This window comes from Lepus europaeus, chromosome 3 (assembly GCF_033115175.1).
Source record: "Lepus europaeus isolate LE1 chromosome 3, mLepTim1.pri, whole genome shotgun sequence".
Taxonomy (NCBI): Eukaryota; Metazoa; Chordata; class Mammalia; order Lagomorpha; family Leporidae; genus Lepus; species Lepus europaeus.
In genome coordinates this window covers 3923268-3938814 of record NC_084829.1, presented here as the reverse complement: position 1 = coordinate 3938814, position 15547 = coordinate 3923268, and the positions used below count along the sequence as shown (strand labels likewise).

The following is a 15547-nucleotide window of genomic DNA, read 5'->3' as shown; positions in this document are numbered from 1 at the left end:
AAAACAAAACAACAAAAACTGAGATGACTTTCTATTAAACAATAAAAGTTATTTTTTTTAAAAAAAGAGTAAGTGTTGTATTTGCTCACAGAAAGCCTTTCCCTCCACATAGCTAGCATGATGGGGCGAGGCAGGAAACAAGGGGTTTGAACATTAAGCATTCAGATCATTTTCTTGCAAAGTTCAGCATTCGCTGGGAGCACTCACCTGCAGTTGTAAGGTGACTTGGCACAGCGTGGAGGTGTTTTAGGGTCAAAATGCCGAGTTATCGTTCACTTCCTGTGTCACGGCCGTACCCCAGGTGGAAGGCTGCAGCAGCTGGGCCAGGGAGGGGGCGCCGGGGGGGACCTCCCAGCCGCCAGGCTGCTCCCCTCCCTCTCAGTTCACATTTCCTGCAGTTGGGACAGGAGGAACGCGCTTCCCCAGACCCCATGCCGTCCCTGCTTCTAGATCGTAAAGGTGTCCCGGCCTGAACACTTCACCTGTGGGCCCACGGCCTTTCTCGTTGGATTTTGCTTCATGGTGAAGAGACTGCTCATGTCCATGGGGCACGGTGCCCGCGGGGTGCGGCGATGCCAGCCCAGTTACTGCCCTGCCCTTGTGATTGAGTACGACTGGCTCTGTGTATGTTTCTCTCTGATGTATTTTCTATTTGCCCCTCTCTAGTGGGATCTTGTGTGTGATAATGCCTGGAAGGTCCATATCGCTAAGTTCTCCTTACTGGTTGGATTAATCTTTGGCTACCTAATAACGGGATGCATTGCTGACTGGTGAGTACCCACGTGCCCATCGCTTGACCCTTTGGAAGCCATGGCGCCCCTTTGCTGGCTCACAAGGAGAGTGGTCCGTGTTAGCTGCTTGTTACCGAGTCTCTTCTCTGTCCTGTGTCAGCCCCAGAGCAGCCACCAGGGAGACGCAGAGCTGAAAGCGCTGGCCAGTGCATGTCACTATTTGCAAGTGAGACTCTAAATTCCTAGCGATTCTCTAGCAGCCAGAAGCCAGCAAAACCAGTGCACCCACAGCCCATCTCCCACCCACACTCAGCCTTGGGAAGAGCTTGAGGACTTAGTGCGGGGACCTGCTGGCTGGGCTCTGAGGGGGAGGTTGCACAGGGAGCGCTGAGAAAGGGGACGAGGCGGAGCTGGAGGCCCCTTGTACCCATGAACCAAGTGGCCAAGGCAGTCACCTCAAATTCCACGCAGATTCTAGGGAAGAGCCCCGCGCGTGGCATGGCACGGCCGGCAGACGCCTCGGTGGGCTCCGTGGGGAGCTGCCCCTGGAAGACAGCAGCACTTGGGTCCTGGCTGGGCGTGCAGGCAGGGCAGGGTGGTGACCATGGTGACCAGAGGTGAGGACGAGGAAGCTTTATTGGGGTGGGGAGGAGCTGCAGCCAAGTGTGTGATTCCGGAAGAAGTGACGGGGCTGCTAGGGTGGGGGTGGGGAGAGAAGGCGGTAGTGGAGATGAGGACGCAATTAACACAGCTGACAGCAGCAAGAGCAGCTAACGTTTCCGAATGAGTTCGCTGGGCCAGGCCCTGTGTCCCTGCCTTACAACGCCCCGGTTCGGTAGGTGCTGAGGCATAATCCCCAAGTTCAGTCCGCTGCAAGCCAGACAGAGCCAGGACTTGACACCCAGCCATGTGGCTGTGGAACCCGCCTCCCTGCCAGTGTGCCCGACACTTTTATTTCAGGCATCCTGTGGTGACAAGGGCACGGCGGGGCTGGGCCGGAGCAGAGGGACTCTCCAAGGACAGGTGTGCTGGAGCCGGCTCCCCCTCGCCACGCTTTGTAAATTTTTTTTGGGAGGGTGGGGGGTGAATCAGCTCATCTTGGGCCTGATGACATCCTAAGGACAGAGGGAGACAGGGAGCAGGCTCTGTAGGTTTTTGTGATGCCCCTCTGAACCGGGCTTGGCTGAGAAAGCTGGCCCGGGGCCTGGGATGGGGTGAGGGGCAGCAGCAGGTGGCTCTGATACGACTTGAAAGTTGTGGCCGTTTCCTGCCCAGAGCTCGTGTTGAGTTGGGAGCTCCTTATGTTAATACGTAGCAGGGCTTCCTGTGTGCTCAGGGTCTGTTTGATCACCATTGGCAAACGCCTCTCGTGGACTTGGTCAGAGACGCTGTCGGCCACCTCTGGGCACCTCTGCCCGGGCCTCTTTGGTTTTGATTTTGTCTTTGGTCAGGTAGCAGGTTGTTGGTTATTTTTTTTTTTAAAGGCAAATGCTTGAAATCGTAGGTTTTCGGCTTGAGCTAAAAGACAGGAGGGTCCTTTTACAAAGTGCACGCTATAATTTCATCCATTTTCCCATGAATTTTTTGGAGTGCCAGGGCCCTGTTTCCTGCATATCTGCGTGGCAGTGGGATAGGAAGCGGCGCTGGGAGAACCCACGTCCCCCTCTCTGTCCGAAGGGCAGACACCAGGCCTTGTTCACAGAGGGCGTGGCAGGGCGGCGAGGGTCTGAGCTGTTTGAAGTTGGCTCCCATGGTTTCTTGCACGTACGTGCCGCGTGGCCCCCCCGTCACCCACCAGGCCTGGGGACACGAAGCCAAAGAGCTCGCGTCTCACGCCGGGGGCGGCCAGCAGTCCGACTCCCCCTCCCGGTTGCTTTTCCGAGGGTCCACACCCAGTAGGCCAGGCAGGGAGTAGGCAGTGGGCTCGGCCTTTCGGACATTTTGAGAGAGCCTCTGTTTCAGGTTGAAAGTTTGGTGTTTTCCACCCCAATTTTTTTTTTTTTTTTTGACATTTTACCCCCTGCTTGAGCCTTGCTTAAGAGGAAACAAATCCATTGAGTGGGAACTCCAGACCTCACAGCGGGTGGCCCGCACCACAGGGCTGTGTGGGGAAGTTGATCTTGAACTTTCTAAGACTGCACTCAGCATATCTCATATTTACTTGTTTACAAAGTGACTGCTTTGCACAGGGGTGGCGCCTGGGGGTGTATGTCCACTGGGCATGGTTAGATCTGTTCAGACCAGGGCACAGAGCTCCCCCGGGCTCCTGCGGAGCGTGCTGTCCACTACGCTCCCTTCCCTTCCCCGACTGCCCTTTGGCGGGATCCTGCATCTCTCCAGCCAGCACTCTCTCCCCTCCCTCCTCCAGCCGGCCCTGGGAAGCTGCCATTGTGGGCTGCACTAGGGGACCCCTTGCTCTGGAAGCTCTGGCCAAGCATGGCCAGTGGGGAGCGTCAGCCACAGACCCGGCCTTGTTTGCCCCAGCTTGTCCCTGCAGGGGTGCCAAGGGCCACCCCGCACCGCACCGTGCCTCTCCCGGGCCGTGCGACCTCCTCCCCTGCACCCCCGCCCCCAGGCTGCCCACTGTGAAGAGCTGCAAGATTGAACACTGTGCCTTGTGAGTTCTCTCACAGCTGGCCCGCTCTGTATAAATGAGCCCTTTGTTAACATCTCCAGCCTGGCCCAGCCCCCAGCCGTTGTTGTGGCCATTGGTGGAGTGAGCCGACGGATGACGGATCTCCACCCCCCACACCCTGTCTCTGTCGCTCTGCCTTTCAAATAAATAAAACAAATCTTCAAAAAAAAGCTTCTCCAGTACTTGATTGGAATGGGCTGTCTCCTGCTGAGAGCCTGCGAGGGTTCTGTGGCTGCTGTACCAAATGACAGATTAACCATCTCCCAGCTCTGAGGGCCCTCATCCAGCTCGGGTCTCGGGCTGCTCTGGGAGACCACAGTACTTCTGCTTTTGCTAGCCCTGGAGGCCGCCTGCAGCCTGTGGCTCGGGTCCCTTCCTCCATCTCCGGGCCAGCCACGGCGGGCCAGAGCCCTCTGACGCTGCCGCCTCTCTGGCTCCCCGTGGCCAGGGGATGCCCTCCTGTAATTAGCTTGCACCTAACTGGAAAATCCTTTCACACTGCAATCCCCGGCCCTCCTCCCATCTGCAGAACCCCTTTGGCCAGGAAAGGTAAAATCCTCACTTTCTGAGTATTAGGACGTGGGTGTCTGAGCCTGGCACGGACGCTCAGGGATCCGAGCAGCCAGTTCAGCCTGGAACGCTGAGGCGTGTGAGCAGCACGTCTGGGATGCTCGCCGAGTCCCTGGACGGCAGCCCTACCGGGCAGCTATCGCCTCGTCACTGGGGTGGTGTGGCCTTTCCCCAGGTCCCCACGTTCAGCCTGGAACGCTGAGGCGTGTGAGCAGCACGTCTGGGATGCTCGCCGAGTCCCTGGACGGCAGCCCTACCGGGCAGCTATCGCCTCGTCACTGGGGTGGTGTGGCCTTTTCCCAGGTCCCCACGTTCAGCCGTGATGAGCCTCGATCCAGGGGGTGCCGACTTCAGGGATCACGGTAGCCATACAGTTCCCAGAGATGCTCTGCTTCCTGACTTCCACGGCCATTTTTCTCACACACACACACACACACACACCCCTCTTTGCTAAGGTATCAGACACGGCAACCCATGCTTGGTAGGCGTCAGGAGTGTAGACACACAGGAAGGAGCAGGCGCTGAGACGGTTCGCTGCCAACGTCTCCATCCACCGTCTCCCTTGGTGGTAGCAGTCTCAACAGCTCTGCAAAACAGGACGCTTATGCCCATTTCACAGACTTGGAAACAAAGAGAAATAAGTAGATACCTTAGAGTTTGCTTTCCTTCTTTTAGAACCCGGGTGGGGAAACTTTGTGCCAGGGGCCATTTGCACATCTACATCCCCTGTGGGCCATATGGAATCGTCAGCTGGAAAATTAGCCTGCGGTGGGGTTGTGGGATTTCAAGGCCCACCTGAAGTTGGCCAAATGATTCCGGGCCCTTCTATGTCCCATGGGCCAGATACGCCCCGCCACTTTGGGAGGGGCTCAGCCATAGTGGAAAGCGACTGGTTTGCTAGAGTTGGGTTTGGGTCAGGTCATCTAGACAGTCTTTCCTGAGAGGGGCTTCGTGACCCCAGCACTGGTCCCAGGAAGTGGTGGCTACACTCTGTAGGCAGGACCGCTGTGTCCACTGGCACTGAGATCGTAGCCTTGGTCTCGACCCACTAAACCACAGACCCCTGGGGGGTGGCTAGAGCCTTAAAAAGTTTTGAATGAAATTCTACTCCGTTGTTCCCTTCCCTGCACTTTCTTAAAATTGCCTCCATCTGTGTAGGCAAGGCCATACCCTACTGAGTCATCTTTTACCAGCTTTGTTGCAAGACGATTTCCATATCATGAAATTCACTCATTTTAAGTACAATTCGGTGAGTTTCAGCACATTGACAGAGTTAGACAAGCATCAGCACCAGGCTTAGAGCCTTTCCAATCGCCCTATAGGATGATGGGAAAAATCCCTGTTCTCAACCCCGCCCTGGGCAGCTGTGAACCTAGTTTGTTTCTCTATATTTGCCTTTTCTGCCTTTATGTCTAGGACCATCCTAGCCGTTCAGCTACCTGTATGGTGTTTGGGGTCCCAGGCCTGGGTTTTTGCCCCCCCCCCCCCCCCGCCCCTAGCAAATCACATCCTTTCTGATCCAGTTTCTTTTCTTTCTTTCTTTTTTTTTTTTTGACAGGCAGAGTTAGAGAGAGGGAGAGAGAGGGAGAGATAGGAAGAAAGGTCTTCCTTCTGTTGGTTCACCCCTCAAATGGCCGCCATGGCTGGCGCTGAGCTGATCTGAAGCCAGGGGCCAGGTGCTTCCTCCTGGTCTCCCATGTGGGTGCAGGGCCCAAACACTTGGGCCATCCTTCACTGCCTTCCCGGGCCACAGCAGAGAGCTAGACTGGAAGAGGAGCAATTGGGACAGAATCCGGCGCCCCAACCGGGACTAGAACCCGGGGTGCCAGTGCCGCAGGCGGAGGATTAGCCAAGTGAGCCGCGGCGCCAGCCCTGATCCAGTTTCTTGTGAAATGTCTGAGGTCCAAGCTGGTCCTGTTGCATGAACTCGCTTGATGGGGCATGGCTGCAGTTCTATTTCTAATGAGTGAATGAAGGTCAGCATGGAGGGGCGGAGAACCAGGTGACCTTCCCGTGCGACGCCCAGCAGGCCATCGCCCCCTAGTGGTCGGCAGGCCGAGTCCCCTGTGGGTGGAGGCAGGGGGATAGCAGGTGTCCTTTCCAGGGGCTTCCATGTTTGCTCGCCAACAGGCCCACCCCGGTGACTTACAGTCCAAGCTCTCTCTGTTTCGTGTGTGAGTCCTTCAAGGTCACTCCTTGCCTTGTAACTGCATCAGATTGGCAGTGGACTGGGCCCTGGCTCTGATGCGCTGTGTGTGAGGTCAGATCTGTGACTTAGCAGCCCATAGAAGGAGATGCAGGCAGTCACCCAGTGGCCATGTCGACTTGTGAGTGAGCTGGTTCCAAAGGGCAGTGACTTCTCAAGCTGCTCTCTGCTGGGCGTGTCAGGGTTTATCTTGAGGGCGTTGTCATTGGTTTGGATCCTTTGCTTTGAGTTATGCCCATAGGTACCCAGAAGTAGACTCAGGATGGCAGTGGGTTCCACATCTCAGTTCTCTTGCCCGGCGCTGGGTTGAACTCGGCTCCCTTATCTCCAGAATGACAGTGTGGGGTTGCATTTACGAGCCTGTTGTCCCTAGGAAGTGGGTCTGGTTGAGTCCGGAGCACCTGCTGGGCACGGGGGTTCAGCACCTGGCTACCTTGTTTAACCGAGATTCCTGACTTTTTCCTTCTCCGCCTGCAGGGTTGGCCGGCGGCCTGTGCTCCTGTTTTCCATCATCTTCATTCTGATTTTTGGACTGACTGTGGCACTGTCAGTGAACGTGACCATGTTCAGCACACTCAGGTTCTTTGAAGGATTTTGCCTGGCCGGAATAATTCTCACCTTGTATGCATTACGTAAGTAGGAACCTGCATAACTTGGAAAAAACCAGTGCCTCGGAGGTTCTGGGGAAGATGCTGTGCGTTCTGATTGTCTGGGATGGAGACGCTTCAGCATTTGGAAGCACGGATTTTCAGGCCGTGACCGTCGGGGAAACGAGACAAAGCCATGCGGTGTTCAGTCAATCCTGATCTGTGGCTTAGGCTCAGTGCACACCACCCAGTGGCTGGGAGAAGTGGCCGGCAGCACATGGCTGCGACGGAATGGCTTTTGCTTTCCTCTGGAGTTCTCTGCGTTGCTATTCTGTGTGCTTCCAAATCCAGTGCACACCTGGGGGCCCCTGAAGCTGGTTCCAGGAGATCATACCGAATGTCCCTGGCGTGAGACCCGGCCTTAGCATTGTCACTGACTGCTGCAGTTTTTCTTCTTTGTTCCCTCGAAGGCCACAAGGGTACAAATTTCCCCCAGTTTCTGAGACCTTAGGTGGTCTGAGGTTGAACCGTCAGTGCTGGTATTGGCAGAGCAGCTGGGAACTTGGGGGCATTTGCTGTTAGGATGAGGAGCTTCTTCCTCCACTGGTCAGTTACGTTTGTTGGCTGTACTAGCTCAGCTGTCAGTGGTGGCAAAGGCTCTCTCACTCGCCGTGGGTGTGTTCTAGAAGACAAACACGTACCCATCAGCTCTCTCACTCGCCGTGGCTGTGTTCTAGAAGACAAACACGTACCCATCAGCTCTCTCACTCGCCGTGGCTGTGTTCTAGAAGACAAACACGTACCCATCAGCTTTTTGACTAACCATGTGCTTTTGAATCATCTTGTGCGAAGGTCTGTTGGAAATACCGTGAGATCATTCACAGTGCTTTTTGTCATTTGCTCTCCCTTTGACGCATGGGCAGGGGTCTGGTATACCCCAGGTAGCGATTCCCAGTGTGATACAGTGAGGATAGTTCTGATTCTCAGAAATATGTGCGCCCAAGTCTTCTTTCAGACAAGCTGGGTTTTCGCTTCCCCGGGCGCAGAGCTGTAGCTTGTTTCGCCACAGGGAAGGGGTGGGTCTGGGGAAAGGCTGCGAGATGCTCTTTTAAACCCAGGGTCGGAAGTTTTTCTCGTCCTCTTCCAACGTTGAACAGAATTGTAGATTCGCAGCAATCTGCTTCCTCTGTTTATTTGGGAACCCTTGTTGCTTGGAGAGTTCTTTAGATTAGGACGGTATGTCCACAAGTGCTTGAAAAATGAAATTAGAAGCTAAGTTTCTTTGGGTACTGATGTTCTGAGATCCACGCCCATGCGGGGTTCTGTCTGATAAACGCACAGCAGGCTCTCGGCTCTTCTCCGGAGGAGACCCCACACTCTGGGCGCTGCCTTGGTCTTGGGGTGAGTCCCTCAGCCCCTGGCCAGGCCTTGGTTCTCTGATGGGGGTGGGCCCAAGAGCACAAGCTAACTTCTGACCTCACTTCCTGGTTTCATCTCCACTTCCCTCCTCTGCCTTCTCCTTCGTCCCATTTCTCCATCTCCGGAACTTGTCTATGTGTGTGTGTTAGCAGCCTTACACCTTTTTCCTGCTGTGAATTAGCGTGTGTGAACACACTGTTGTTTCTTAGAGTGGGGACTGCAAATCCAACATCACAACACGTACTGCTCCAATGGAAGTGTCCAGGTACCAGCCAGTGGCCCACTACCTGGGGCTACACAGTTAGAATACAGTACAAGGATGTGTGTTCACTGAGCTGTTTCAACAGTGAAAATTAGGGCCATTTGATTGAACCAAGCTTGGCAGGAGAGAGTTAAAACCAGGAACTAAAGTCATCATGGGCAGGTGGGGTTGGGGTGGGATCCGGGTGGGCTGGGGTGAGGGGGCCCGTCTCTCTGCACACCTGCCAGTCTCGGGAGAAGACAGGTTGGTCACAAGAAGTCAAGAAAGGTGCTGTTAGTTGGCAGCACAGGGTGGCTATGAATGTTCAAATGCGAATCCTTGGGCAACGCCTGGGAGTCTGTTTTGCCTGAAGTGTAGTCAGTCCGTGACTTTAAAGACAACTTTAAGACTTGTCATCAGTTTCTGGGAGTTGTGTCTTTAATGGCCCCGACGCTTGCTCCCTGACCACCCCAGAGGGTTTCCTCTCTCTCAGTGTGTCTGTCCTTTCTCAGAACAGACCTGGGAGTCATTCTTTTTCAGTCTTGCAGGTGCTTGGCAACATGCGTAGGGAAAGTAATGATTTGGGCAGTTTTAGTGTCTTGTGCGGCTGCCACGCGGGTGGACTCTCGGTTTTGAGAAATGCTGCTGACTTGGGAAAGTTTTCTGCTTTACTGGCAAGGCTGAGTAAGGAGTTTGGATTTTTTTTTTCCTAAGGTGCATTTCGGGTAAATATTCTCTACCCTTTCAACTTGGGTTTCCTTCAAGTTGCCGGAGGGAGAGTGGTTGTGTAATGAGGACATAAAATAGAGATTATTGGCGCTGTCCCAAGCAGTCTTTATGCGGAAGCAGAGTGTGCACTGCCAAGAGCCAGAGAATGGCCCAGGCTGGGCTCCTGCGCGGCTCCTGCCTGCCCGCCCCAGAGGCCACCGTGAGAAGCCGACATAACTAAGTACACTTGGGTGTGCTCGATGCCTTCGTTCTGTTTATGGACACACGTGCAGGAGAGCGTGTGACTTAGCCAGACAAGAGGCACAGACCGAGGGAAGCAGCAGCAGCTCCCATGTCGCTATCGGTTTATGAAAATAAAGTCTGAACAAAAACTAAAGCCGTCATCACATCTCAATCCAGACAGACGCGTTTTCTCGCATTATAAACACTTTTCCAGCTAGGATTCATAATATCCCATATCAGGTAAGCCAGCATTATTTAAGATGTATCTTTGTGGGGCCGGCATTGTGGCCAGGTTGTCTCCTGGGACATTGGCATTCCCTATCAGAGTTCTGTTACGAGTCCTAGCTGCTCTGCTTCTGATCCAGCTCCCTGCCGATGCACCTGGGAAAGCAGCAGAAGGTGGTCTACACCGATGTGGGAGACCTGGATGGAGTTCCAGGCTACTGGTTTTGGCCTGGCCCAGCCTGGGCTGTTGTAACCATTTGGGGAGTGAACCAGCAGGTGGAAGATCTCTCTGTGTCTGGCTCTGCCTCTCTGCCTTTCAAATAAGTAAAATAAATCTTTAAAACTTAAAAAAGATATATCTTTCTTCAAAAGAAACTGATGACAGATACTGTTTTTTCCGTTGATTTGATGTTGGATGTAGGAAGTCTTGGGGGAGAGAAGTGTATCTAACATAAATACCATTTTTGGTATCTCTCATCATTTTGTCTCCACTGTCTTAACAGCCTCTCCCCACCCCCACTTTCCCATTTTGAAATATTGTCTGATACCCTTTGCTGGCAGAAAGACCCTACCTTAGAGTAGACAAATGAACATCACCTTTTAAAAAGAAATTTTTTGCCTAACAGCAGAGAACCATTGTCTTGAAAAATTCTCTCAAAGATGTTCTCACGATAATAAGCCTCCTTAAACCCAGGCAGCCTAAATAATTGGATGAATTTTACACCTAGTCAAGGAGTGACCCAAAACTCCACAGGTGACTAAGTCGCTGATTACTTTGACAGTCAGAAGCCGCGTCCCCACGTGACTGACAGAGACTCCAGCATCTTGCACTGGCTCTGGGCACAGTACTGCGCACTCGCTCGCTCGCTCGCTCGCTCCCAGGAAGCTAATGGGCTGGCCTCTCCCTGAAGCGGCTGAGTCATTTCTCGTGTGCTGGTGTAGGATGACTTTGTCTTACTCTCCCCGAGTGTTTTATCCTTGGAGAGTCTTCTGGGAGTAGCATTCCTTGGAGCGTATTTCAGCCAACAGGCTTATTTGGCATCAACACGTGACCCCCGCATAGTGAGTCATCCAGAGGGGACTGACGGCCATGGTGGTTGTCACTTGAGGGGAGTGGCTTCAGCTGCCTCCTCTTTGTTGTCTTCTGAGGGCCAAGTGCTTGCCTTTTGGACAAGGGGAAAGTTTCACTTGAATATGTGCTTGGGGGACCTCTTTCTCTCCAGCTTCTTCCCAGCTTCTGCTGTGAGTTGTCCATCGGGGAGCCAGAGTTCACCACTGAGGACTAACTTTGTCTCCAGGTTTTACCGGTCCTTCAAACAAAAATTATTCAAATCTTTTTCTTTATCTCTACTCCCAATGTTGAACCAAAACTTGTACATTTTATCTAGATTTTCCTATTTAAAAAATGCAAATGTCTGTATATGTGGAGGCCATGTGAGGATAGGAGATGCACCTGCATGTTAAAAATGGAAACCCAAGGGTGGAGAAGGAAGTGGCAGGTGGCTTCACAGGGCCCATATGCCCAGTCTTCTGTCCATATCTTCTAAGGCAAGAAACTAGGCACTCGTTGCCTAAATGTATAGTAGACAGGCTTCAGATTGTATATTTCTTTGGGTGTTTTAAATGTAGTAAAGATAGGCCTGTCTCAAAATTGGAGTGAAAGGACAGCAAATAGAGAGAACTGGGCATTTCAAAGTCAGAATGTCTGGACGCCTTCTCCGCACCGTGGAGGATGGTATTAAACGCTGCATATGCCACACGGACCAGAGTTTTCCCAGACTGGAATTTAAGTGGTGCACGTGCACTTTATTTGCAACAAAGCTGTTCGCCACAATACATGGGGCAGTGGAAAGATCTGGAGATCACGAGGTCTGATTGGAGTGTGAGCTCCACGGGGCACTGAATGAGGCTGGACAGAGTGCAGGAGCTCTGTGAGCTTCCGTCTTTCTCTCTGTCAGGTCAAGGCATGGGTTTGCAAGTGATGTCCTGTGGAACCGTGGGATCGTTCCTAGAATAGCACATGAAGGGAATGGATAGAAATCAACCACAAATGGAAGACTGCTGGGCTCCATCGTGCCTGCCAATTTTAGAGTTCTGTGGCTTTTGAATTCTAAGCTCTCTGCTAGCCTCCTTCAACATTGAAGGTTTCATGAGGCAGGGGTGGTGAAGCTGGTGGCGCTGGACCCCCACCATGCTCCTCTCCAGTCCATGCTCACAGAAGGAGTCGCTGGACTTCCATGTGTGCTCTGCGGGTGGCTGCAGCACCACGCTTCTGCAGAGGCTGTCTGGGGGAGAGATGGAGTGGTCGGGTAGGGTTAATGGTCAAGAGCATCCCCTGTGCAGGGTTCCAGCCCTTGCTCTTGTGTCAACAACCAGGAGCTTGCTGGCCCCTGCTGGGAAAACCTCCTTGCTGGGTGTGTTCTCTCTGTGGGGCTCTCAGCTCAACTCCAGGAATCCTATTGCACTCCCAGGGGTTGCCTTTTCCCACCTGGAAGGCAGGATGGAACGTAGAACTGAAAGCTGGGCTGATGAGAAGAGCCAGTCCAGGAATGCAAGAGAGCAATGTCGGAATGACTTTGGTTTGGGTTTTCAGTCTTAAAATAGAGGAAATAAATCAGTCACCTTGGAAGCCAGAAAGGAGCACAAGGCTTCTTGGAGACACCTAGACGTGCCTGGTGGGCGGCGAAGGCGTTACTGGTGTGCCAAGGCTCCTTGTAATGAGAAGACGTGATGGTGGCTGTTGATGGCTGACAGCAGAGAGAAGTGTGCCCCAAAGAGGGAGGGCCATGAGACTTCTGGTAGTGACTGTGTTGCTCAGTGCTTGGGCCAGACCAGCTGCATCAGCTGTGCGCCAAGTGGGGTGAGTCTGGGTTTGGGTGACCCACGTGGAAACAAAGACATCTCGTTGCTTCACTCATTCACCCTGGCAAACACTGGGGCACTGCCAGGTGCCAAGGAAATAAGCATCTGGTCCTCTGGTTGTGTAAAAACACTGGGCGCCGTCAAGTGCTGGCCGGGGCTATGGAGAGGCAGCATGGCCTCCCGCCCTCCACACGGTGCCCTCCAAGGCACCGGGGTTTCGTAAAGGTGCAGGGCCTGGCCCTGATCGGACAGAGGCCATCAGGAAGACAGCCCTGAGCCGTGAGTTTTGTGAGGTGGGGGGAGTAGGTGCCCACTCACTATTTGCAGAGGAGGAGCTTAAAGTATTCTGAGTACTACTGAATAGGGCTTGGTCAGAGCCCAGTGCATTCTGGGTACTATGGGTGGTTAGGGCTTGACTGGAGCCTGGTGTATTCTGGGTATGTGGGTGGTTGGCACTTGGCCGGAGCCTGGTGCATTCTGGGTACTGTGGGTAGTTAGGGCTTGGCTGGAGCCTGGTGTATTCTGGGTATGTAGGTGGTTGGCACTTGGCCGGAGCCTTTGTGCATTCTGGGTACTTGGGTGAGTAGGGTTGGATGGGAGTGTGGATTCTGTCCTCCGTGACTTCAGAATAGTAGCAGGCCAATGGAGAGTCTCCAGATACAAAGGGAAGCCTTTAGGCTTTGTTTGGAGGCATCACTGAGCGCACAGAGGTGAACAGGCTGAAGAGGAGCGGAGCCCAGGGCTGGGGGCTGTTGCAGTATGTCAGTGAGGAAGCAGAAGGCCGTGGGGAAGGCGGGACTTGCAGCAGGTAGGATCCACGGCCTAGGATGACTGGAGAGAGAGAAGGCAGAGGGACCGCCAGGGGACCTGCCAGAACCTCTGGTGGACGTGAGTCTGCTGGATGGCGGAGCGTGGAATTCCGATTCCAAATCCTGTAGGTGGTGAAGCCGCCGGCCACACCCTGGCTCTGGCAGTCCGGCAGGGGAAGACAATGATTTCTGAGTCAGACGCGGTCCGGGTACCTGAGGGAACGGCTGCAGTTGGTGCTCTGCTGTCCACAAGTTCGGGAGCAAGGTCTGCGTGTCCTCAGTGTCGAGGCAGCAGCTCAGGGCTGTTAGCATTGCTCAGGTCGCCCAGGGACCAGGAAGCGTGAGAAAAAACAGGGTGGAGGTGGAAGAACCAGTTGAGGGCGATGGCAAGGAATGCCAAGCGCTCAGTGAGAAGGTGGGGCAGGCCAGCGACGGGGGCTGAGGGAGGGCCCATGGCAGTCTCTGGTGGCATGGGGCGGGGAGGAATGTCCTCCGTGCACCAGCAGTTGCCCACGGGCTCACAGGTGACTGTGACAAGAACAGGTGTAACTCAGTTCAGTGATTCATGTAATAGCAGCTACCTCAAGCCTGGCCTTTTTTTTTTTTTTTAAGATTTATTTATTTATTTGAAAGTCAGAGTTACACAGAGAAAGAAGGAGAGGCGCAGAGAGAAAGAGAGAGGTCTTCCATCCTCTGGTTCACTCCCCAACTGGCCACAATTGCCAGAGATGCACTGATCTGAAGCCAGGAGCTTCTTCCAGGTCTCCCATGCGGGTGCAGTGGCCCAAGCACTTGGGCTATCTTCTACTGCTTTCCCAGCCATAGCATAGAGCTAGAAGGGAAGTGGAGCAGCCAGGACTCGAATTGGCACCCATATGGGATGCTGGCACGGCAGGCGGTGGCTTTACCCACTACACCACAGCATCAGCACCAAGCCTGGCTTTTAATTCATGGATGGGGGCTGGTGCTGTGGCTCACTTGGTTAATCCTCTGCCTGCAGTGCTGGCATCCCATATGGGCGCCGGATTCCGTCCCGGTTGCTCCTCTTCCAATCCAGCTCTCTGCTGTGGCCCAGGAAGGCAGTGGAGGATGGCCCAAGTGCTTGGGCCCTGCACCCACATGGGAAACAAGGAGAAAGCACCTGGCTCCTGGCTTCGGATCGGCGCAGTGCCAGCAGTGGCAGCCATTTGGGGAGTGAACCAGCGGAAGGAAAACCTTTCTCTCTATGACTCTACCTATAAAATAAATTAAAAAAATAATAATTCATGGATGCCCCAGAGGCAGTACTGTCTTATTCCAACAGCAAGTGTTTTAGAAAGAAAAGTTACATATTTTATGGTGGCAAAAATATGCGTAGTATAAAATCCATCATTTCAACCGTGTTTAAGTATACACAACTTAGTGATATTAAGCACATTCACATTTTTGTGCAACAAAATAATTTGAGAGTGGGAGATGTTCATTATTTTGGAGAGAAGAAACTTGGACGATGCCTGTTTTTCCTTAAGTCACCAGAAACCGTGGCTCTCCATGCTTCAGTCCCTGGGATTTCACACACGGAACCCAGCCGAGTTAGAGACGTGGTCTGTGCTGAGAGGCGGCGGGGGAAGATCTCCCCACCCTAGCTGGTGCACACGCGTGGGAGCCGCATGCACCCCCCTGCCAGTCCTGGCCCAGGAACACGTTGGATGTCAGGCCAGGCACCTGCCACCCGCCAGCTGTGATCCTGGTCATGGCACTTCACTGCTGCAGGTCCGTTTTCTCCCCTGGGAGAGGTTGTGTAGACGGCAGGAAGGAGGAAGTGGACCCCCACCCGTAAACCAAGAAGTTCCAGCGAGGTGTTGCTGGCAACCGTGTGTGTGTGTGTGTGTGTGCGTGCGTGTGCGCGCGTGTGCATGCCGGCTGCTGGGAGGCGTCGCAATGGCCCTATCCTGCCGAAAGCATGGATCCATACTGAGGCCACCAGCTCCTTCCTCTTCGGCCAGGGCCTTCTTGAGCGAGGTACTGTGTGGGCACCCGGCTGGCCCTCTCTCCCAAGGAGCTACGTTCGCTCTGGGATGGCTGCTGGCTTCAGGTCACGTGGCGAATGAACACCTGCAGTGGAGTTGGGGCGAGGGCAGGAATCTGCTGCATAATTGTTTTTCCAGTGGCCGGGTTAATGAATGACTTCTCGAACATCTCTCCGGAGCTCCATACAGTGCGTTTTAGTTTTTGTCTTTTCATTGTGTTTACTTGAGAAGTGAAAGAGAAAAAGACAGACAGATAGACATCTCCCAGGTGCTGGTTCACTCCCATAAGTGCTGACAACAGC

The 15547-nt window shown here is 53.7% G+C and overlaps 1 protein-coding gene across 2 annotated transcripts in view; it reads left to right on the top strand.

Moving 5' to 3' along the window:
- The window catches only part of SLC22A23 (solute carrier family 22 member 23), a 170289-nt gene that overhangs the window by 38460 nt on the left and 116282 nt on the right, over positions 1 to 15547 (top strand). Inside the window, exons 2-3 of one of the 2 annotated variants that reach the window (XM_062184039.1) lie at positions 667 to 770; positions 6620 to 6774. In XM_062184039.1, coding sequence (XP_062040023.1) covers positions 667 to 770; positions 6620 to 6774 — 259 coding nt within the window. The remainder of the gene's footprint in view (positions 1 to 666; positions 771 to 6619; positions 6775 to 15547) is intronic. The other variant, XM_062184048.1, reaches the window with a different exon arrangement.